Source organism: Excalfactoria chinensis, unplaced genomic scaffold (assembly GCF_039878825.1).
Source record: "Excalfactoria chinensis isolate bCotChi1 unplaced genomic scaffold, bCotChi1.hap2 Scaffold_336, whole genome shotgun sequence".
NCBI lineage: Eukaryota > Metazoa > Chordata > Aves > Galliformes > Phasianidae > Excalfactoria > Excalfactoria chinensis.
Genome location: NW_027315624.1, coordinates 69,072 through 75,796, shown reverse-complemented (window position 1 = coordinate 75,796; position 6,725 = coordinate 69,072). Strand labels below are relative to the sequence as shown.

General features: G+C 51.1%; 1 protein-coding gene across 1 annotated transcript in view; it reads left to right on the top strand.

The window, feature by feature from the left end:
• The first annotated feature begins 215 nt into the window (after positions 1 to 215).
• The window catches only part of LOC140264892 (mitochondrial disaggregase-like), a 72,499-nt gene continuing 65,989 nt past the window's right edge, over positions 216 to 6,725 (top strand). The window contains 2 exon segments of the mRNA XM_072360790.1: positions 216 to 718; positions 3,660 to 3,711. Of these exon segments, the coding sequence (XP_072216891.1) occupies positions 316 to 718; positions 3,660 to 3,711 (455 nt within the window). The 5' untranslated portion in view covers positions 216 to 315.

The following is a 6,725-nucleotide window of genomic DNA, read 5'->3' as shown; positions in this document are numbered from 1 at the left end:
TCCCGGGACGCACCGCCCCCCCCCCCCCGGAAACACGACCAACATCCGGTCACATCCAGGAAGTACTGAGCTCTGCGCTTCCGGACACTCACCGGAAGTGCCGCGCGTCGCGTTGCATCCTGGGTGTTGTGGTTCGTTTGTCTCTACGTCATCACGCCGCCGCCCGCGTCGCGAACTACGTCTCCCATCAACCTTTGCGCGCCGACGCTTCCGGGCGGCCGCCATCTTGTTTGGCCGGCCTGAAGCGCAGCGCCGGGGTTTAAAGGGGGGGGGGGGGGGGAAGGTTCGTTTCGGTGCCGTCGGCTCCGTTTGAAGATGTTGGCCGCCATTTTGGGCCGCCCGGTTCCGCCGGGCCTGGCGAGGCTGGTGGGGCCGTTCCGGTGTCTGTACGGCCTACGGGCCGACCGAGGGGCTACGGGACGTGGATTGAGGCCTATGGGAGCGGAGCCGACGCCTATACCGGTAACGGCCGCTAGAGGGCGCTACATGCACAAGGCCGCAATGGGAACATGGCCGCCATGGCCGCCATTGGGCGCTGGGGGGCGGCTGCGCTGGGCCGGAACCGGGTCGGGACCGATCGGAACCATCTTAACGGCTGAGAAGAGACGGGAGCAAAGAGGAGATGGGAGCAAGTACCGGGAACGGCTGGAGGCCATTGGGGTGATGGCGGCCATTGGAGTGATGGCGGCGGCGTGTGGGACGGAGCAGGAACAGAAGGGTGGGTAGGGATGGGGGGAGGGGATGGGAGGGGAAGGGGGGGGGGGGATGGGGAGCCATGATGGACAGTGAGGCCTATGGGGGAGTAATGGGTGGACGTGGGTTGGATGTGATGCTTCATGGCCAACAAGGCCAATGGTTGGCCAATGGGGGAGCAATGGTTGGCCAATGGTTGACCAATGGTTGGCCAATGGTTGACCAGTAGTTGGCCAATGGTTGACCAGTAGTTGGCCAATGGTTGACCAATGGTTGGCCAATGGGGGAGCAATGGTTGACCAATGGTTGGCCAATGGTTGACTATGAGCCATCAGTGGGCCTTGGTGGCCAACAAGGCCAATGGTTGGCCAATGGGGGAGCAATGGTTGGCCAATGGTTGACCAGTAGTTGGCCAATGGTTGACTATGAGCCATCAGTGGGCCTTGGTGACCCAGCAAGGCCAATGGTTGGCCAATGGTTGACCAGTAGTTGGCCAATGGTTGGCCAGCAGTCCATCTGTAGTTGGCCAATGGGTGCCCATAGAGGTAGCAGTGTGCCCTGGTGGCCAACAAGGCCAAGGGTTGACCAGTGGTTGGCCATGGGTTGGATGTGAAGCCTCGTGGCCAAAAAGAGCCATGGTTGGCCAATGGTTGACCAATGGTTGGCCAATGGTTGACCAGTAGTTGGGCAATGGTTGACTATGAGCCATCAGTGGGCCCTGATGACCAACAAGGCCAATGGTTGGCCAATGGGGGAGCAATGGTTGGACATGGGTTGACTGTGAAGCCTCATGGCCAAAAAGAGCCATGGTTGGCCAATGGTTGAGCAGCAGTTCATCTGTAGTTGACCAATGGGTGCCCATAGAGGTAGCGCCTCATCCTGATGACCAACAAGGTCAATGGTTGACTAATGGTTGACCAATGGTTGGGCAGTGGTTGACTATGAGCCATCAGTGGGCCTTGGTGGGCAACCAAGAGAGCCATGGTTGGCCAATGGTTGAGCAGCAGTCCATCTGTAGTTGACCAATGGGTGCCCATAGAGGTAGCAGTGTGCTCTGGTGGCCAACAAGGCCAATGGTTGGCCAGTGGTTGACCAGCAGTTCATCTGTAGTTGGCCAATGGTTGACTATGAGCCATCAGTGGGCCTTGGTGACCCAACAAGGCCAATGGGGGAGCAATGGGTGGACATGGGTTGGATGTGAAGCTTCATGGCCAAAAAGAGCCATGGTTGGCCAATGGTTGGCCAATGGTTGGCCAATGGTTGGCCAGTGGTTGAGCAATGGTTGGCCAATGGTTGGCCAATAGTTGGCCAATGGTTGGCCAGTGGTTGAGCAATGGTTCACCAATGGTTGGCCAATGGTTGGTCAGTGTTTGGCCAATGGTTGGCCAATGGTTGGCCAATGGTTGGCCAATGGTTGACCAATGGTTGGCCAATGGTTGACCAATGGTTCACCAATGGTTGGCCAATGGTTGACCAGTAGTTGGGCAATGGTTGACTATGAGCCAGCAGTGGGCCTTGGTGGCCCAACAAGGCCAATGGTTGGCCAATGGTTGGCCAATGGTTCACCAATGGTTGGCCAATGGTTGACTGTGAGTCAACATTGAGCCCTGGTGGCCAACCAAGAGAGCTGCATGCACAGCAAGGGAGCTGCATGCACACCAAGGGAGATGCATGCACAGCAAGGGAGCTGCATGCACAGCAAGGGAGCTGCATGCACACCAAGGGAGATGCATGCACACCAAGGGAGATGCATGCACACCAAGGGAGCTGCAGGCCAAGATGAGCTGCATGCACACCAAAAGAACTGCATGCACATTAAGGGAGCTGCATGCACAGCAAGAGAGCTGCATGCAAGATGAGCTGCACACCAAGAGACCTTGAAGCTCATGGTGGAGCAGCAGAAGAAGCTCCAATGTTTGCAGCTCCACTTGCAGCCCTGCAGCCAACATGCAGCTGTTACGGACACAGAGCTGGATGCTGCCCTTCCCCTTGTAGCCAGGAGATGTCCTGCTCAGCCTGCACTGCCAGCCTGCTGCTGTCGGCATCCTCTGCATGCAGTGCTGCTGCATGCTGCGCTGCATGGGAACGATGCAATCCCTTTACTGCAGGCAGAGCCAGCCCTTGGTTACAAGGCACTTGTTGGCCGTGCATCCCATGCAACCCATCCCATGCATCCCATCCCATCCCATGCATCCCATGCATTCCATCCCATGCATTCCATCCCATGCAACCCATCCCATCCCATGCATCCCCTCCTTCTCCTAGCACAGCACCATCAGCAGGGCAGCCCTGCAGCAGCCCGCATGCATCGCTGCAGCAGCAGATCCATGCATCGCTGCTGCAGCAGATCCATGCATCGCTGCAGCAGCAGATCCATGCAGCCCTGCAGCAGCAGATCCATGCATCCCTGTAGCAGCAGATCCATGCATCCCTGCAGCAGCAGATCCATGCATCGCTGCAGCAGCAGATCCACGCATCGCTGCAGCAGCAGATCCATGCATTGCTACAGCAGCAGATACATGCATGCCTGCAACAGCAGATCCATGCAGCCCTGCAGCAGCAGATCCATGCAGCCCTGCAGCAGCAGATCCATGCATCCCTGCAGCAGCGGATCCATGCATCCCTGCAGCAACAGACCCATGCATCCCTGCAGCAGCGGATCCATGCATCCCTGCAGCAGCAGATCCATGCATCGCTGCAGCAGCAGATCCATGCATCCCTGCAGCAGCAGATCCATGCATCCCTGCAGCAGCAGACCCATGCATCCCTGCAGCAGCGGATCCATGCATCCCTGCAGCAGCAGATCCATGCATCCCTGCAGCAGCAGATCCTTGCATCCCTGCAGCAGCAGACCCATGCATCCCTGCAGCAGCAGATCCATGCATCCCTGCAGCAGCAGACCCATGCATCCCGTCCCGCTTGCAGCTCCGGTTGCTCCTAACCCTCGTTGTCTCCTTTGCTTGCAGACGATGCGCTGCTGCACGCGGCCAGGAGCAACAACGTGCTGGAGGTTAGAAGGTGAGGAGATATGGGGTCATGTGGGATGGGGGTTATATGGGATCAGTGCTTATATGGGATGGAGATATATGGGATGGAGGTATATGGGATGGAGGTTATATGGGATGGAGATATATGGGATGGAGATATATGGGATGGAGATATATGGGATGGAGATATATGGGATGGAGATATATGGGATGGAGATATATGGGATGGAGGTATATGGGATGGAGGTATATGGGATGGAGGTATATGGGATGGAGGTATATGGGATGGAGATATATGGGATGGAGGTTATATGGGATGGAGGTTATATGGGATGGAGGTTATATGGGATGGAGGTTATATGGGATGGAGGTTATATGGGATGGAGATATATGGGATGGAGATATATGGGATGGAGGTATATGGGATGGAGGTTATATGGGATCAGTGCTTATATGGGATGGAGATTATATGGGATGGAGATATATGGGATGGAGATCATATGGGATGGAGATATATGGGATGGAGGTTATATGGGATGGAGGTTTTATGGGATTGGTGCTTATATGGGATGGAGATATATGGGATGGAGGTTATATGGGATCGGTGCTTATATGGGATGGAGATATATGGGATGGAGATATATGGGATGGAGATCATATGGGATGGAGATATATGGGATGGAGATATATGGGATGGAGGTTATATGGGATGGAGATATATAGGGATGGAGGTTATATGGGATGGAGGTTATATGGGATGGAGGTTATATGGGATGGAGATATATGGGATGGGGATATATGGGATGGAGATATATGGGATGGAGATATATGGGATGGAGGTTATATGGGATGGAGTTTATATGGGATGGAGATATATGGGATGGAGATATATGGGATGGAGAGATATGGGATGGAGGTTATATGGGGTGGAGATATATGGGATGGAGATTATATGGGATGGAGGTTATATGGGATGGAGATATATGGGATGGAGGTTATATGGGATGGAGATATATGGGATGGAGGTTATATGGGATGGAGATATATGGGATGGAGGTTATATGGGATCGGTGCTTATATGGGATCGGTGCTTATATGGGATGGAGGTTATATGGGATGGAGATTATATGGGATGGAGTTATATGGGATGGAGGTTATATGGGATGGTGGTTATATGGGATGGAGATATATGGGATGGAGGTTATATGGGATGGAGATATATGGGATGGAGGTTATATGGGATGGAGGTATATGGGATGGAGGTTATATGGGATGGAGATATATGGGATGGAGGTTATATGGGATGGAGATATATGGGATGGAGATATATGGGATGGAGGTTATATGGGATGGAGATATATGGGATGGAGGTATATGGGATGGAGATATATGGGATGGAGGTTATATGGGATGGAGATATATGGGATGGAGATATATGGGATGGAGGTTATATGGGATGGAGATATATGGGATGGAGATTATATGGGATGGAGATCATATGGGATGGAGATATATGGGATGGAGATATATGGGATGGAGGTTATATGGGATGGAGATATATGGGATGGAGATATATGGGATGGAGATTATATGGGATGGAGATATATGGGATGGAGATTATATGGGATGGAGGTTATATGGGATGGAGATATATGGGATGGAGATCATATGGGATGGAGGTTATATGGGATGGAGATATATGGGATGGAGGTTATATGGGATGGAGATATATGGGATGGAGATATATGGGATGGAGATATATGGGATGGAGATATATGGGATGGAGATTATATGGGATGGAGATATATGGGATGGAGATATATGGGATGGAGGTTATATGGGATGGAGATTATATGGGATGGAGATTATATGGGATGGAGGTTATATGGGATGGAGATATATGGGATGGAGGTTATATGGGATGGAGGTTATATGGGATGGAGATATATGGGATAGAGATATATGGGATGGAGATATATGGGATGGAGGTTATATGGGATGGAGATATATGGGATGGAGATATATGGGATGGAGATATATGGGATGGAGATATATGGGATGGAGGTATATGGGATGGAGGTTATATGGGATGGAGATATATGGGATGGAGGTCATATGGGATGGAGATCATATGGGATGGAGATATATGGGATGGAGATATATGGGATGGAGGTTATATGGGAAGGAGATATATGGGATGGAGATATATGGGATGGAGGTTATATGGGATCGGTGCTTATATGGGATAGAGGTTATATGGGATGGAGGTATATGGGATGGAGATATATGGGATGGAGGTTATATGGGATGGAGATTATATGGGATGGAGGTTATATGGGATGGATGTTATATGGGATGGAGGTATATGGGATGGAGATATATGGGATGGAGATATATGGGATTGAGTTTATATGGGATGGAGTTATATGGGATGGAGATCATATCGGATCGAGGTCATATGGGATGGAGGTTATATGGGATGGAGGTTATATGGGATGGAGGTATATGGGATGGAGGTTATATGGGATGGAGATATATGGGATGGAGGTTATATGGGATGGAGGTTATAAGGGATGGAGATATATGGGATGGAGGTTATATGGGATGGAGATCATATGGGATGGAGATATATGGGATGGAGATATATGGGATGGAGATATATGGGATGGAGATATATGGGATGGAGATATATGGGATGGAGGTTATATGGGATGGAGGTATATGGGATGGAGGTATATGGGATGGAGGTTTTATGGGATGGAGATATATGGGATGGAGGTATATGGGATGGAGGTTATATGGGATGGAGGTATATGGGATGGAGGTATATGGGATGGAGGTATATGGGATGGAGATCATATGGGATGGAGATATATGGGATGGAGATTATATGGGATGGAGATATATGGGATGGAGATATATGGGATGGAGTTATATGGGATGGAGGTTATATGGGATGGAGGTCATATGGGATGGAGGTCATATGGGATGGAGGTTATATGGGATGGGGGTTATATGGGATCGGTGCTTATATGGGATGGAGGT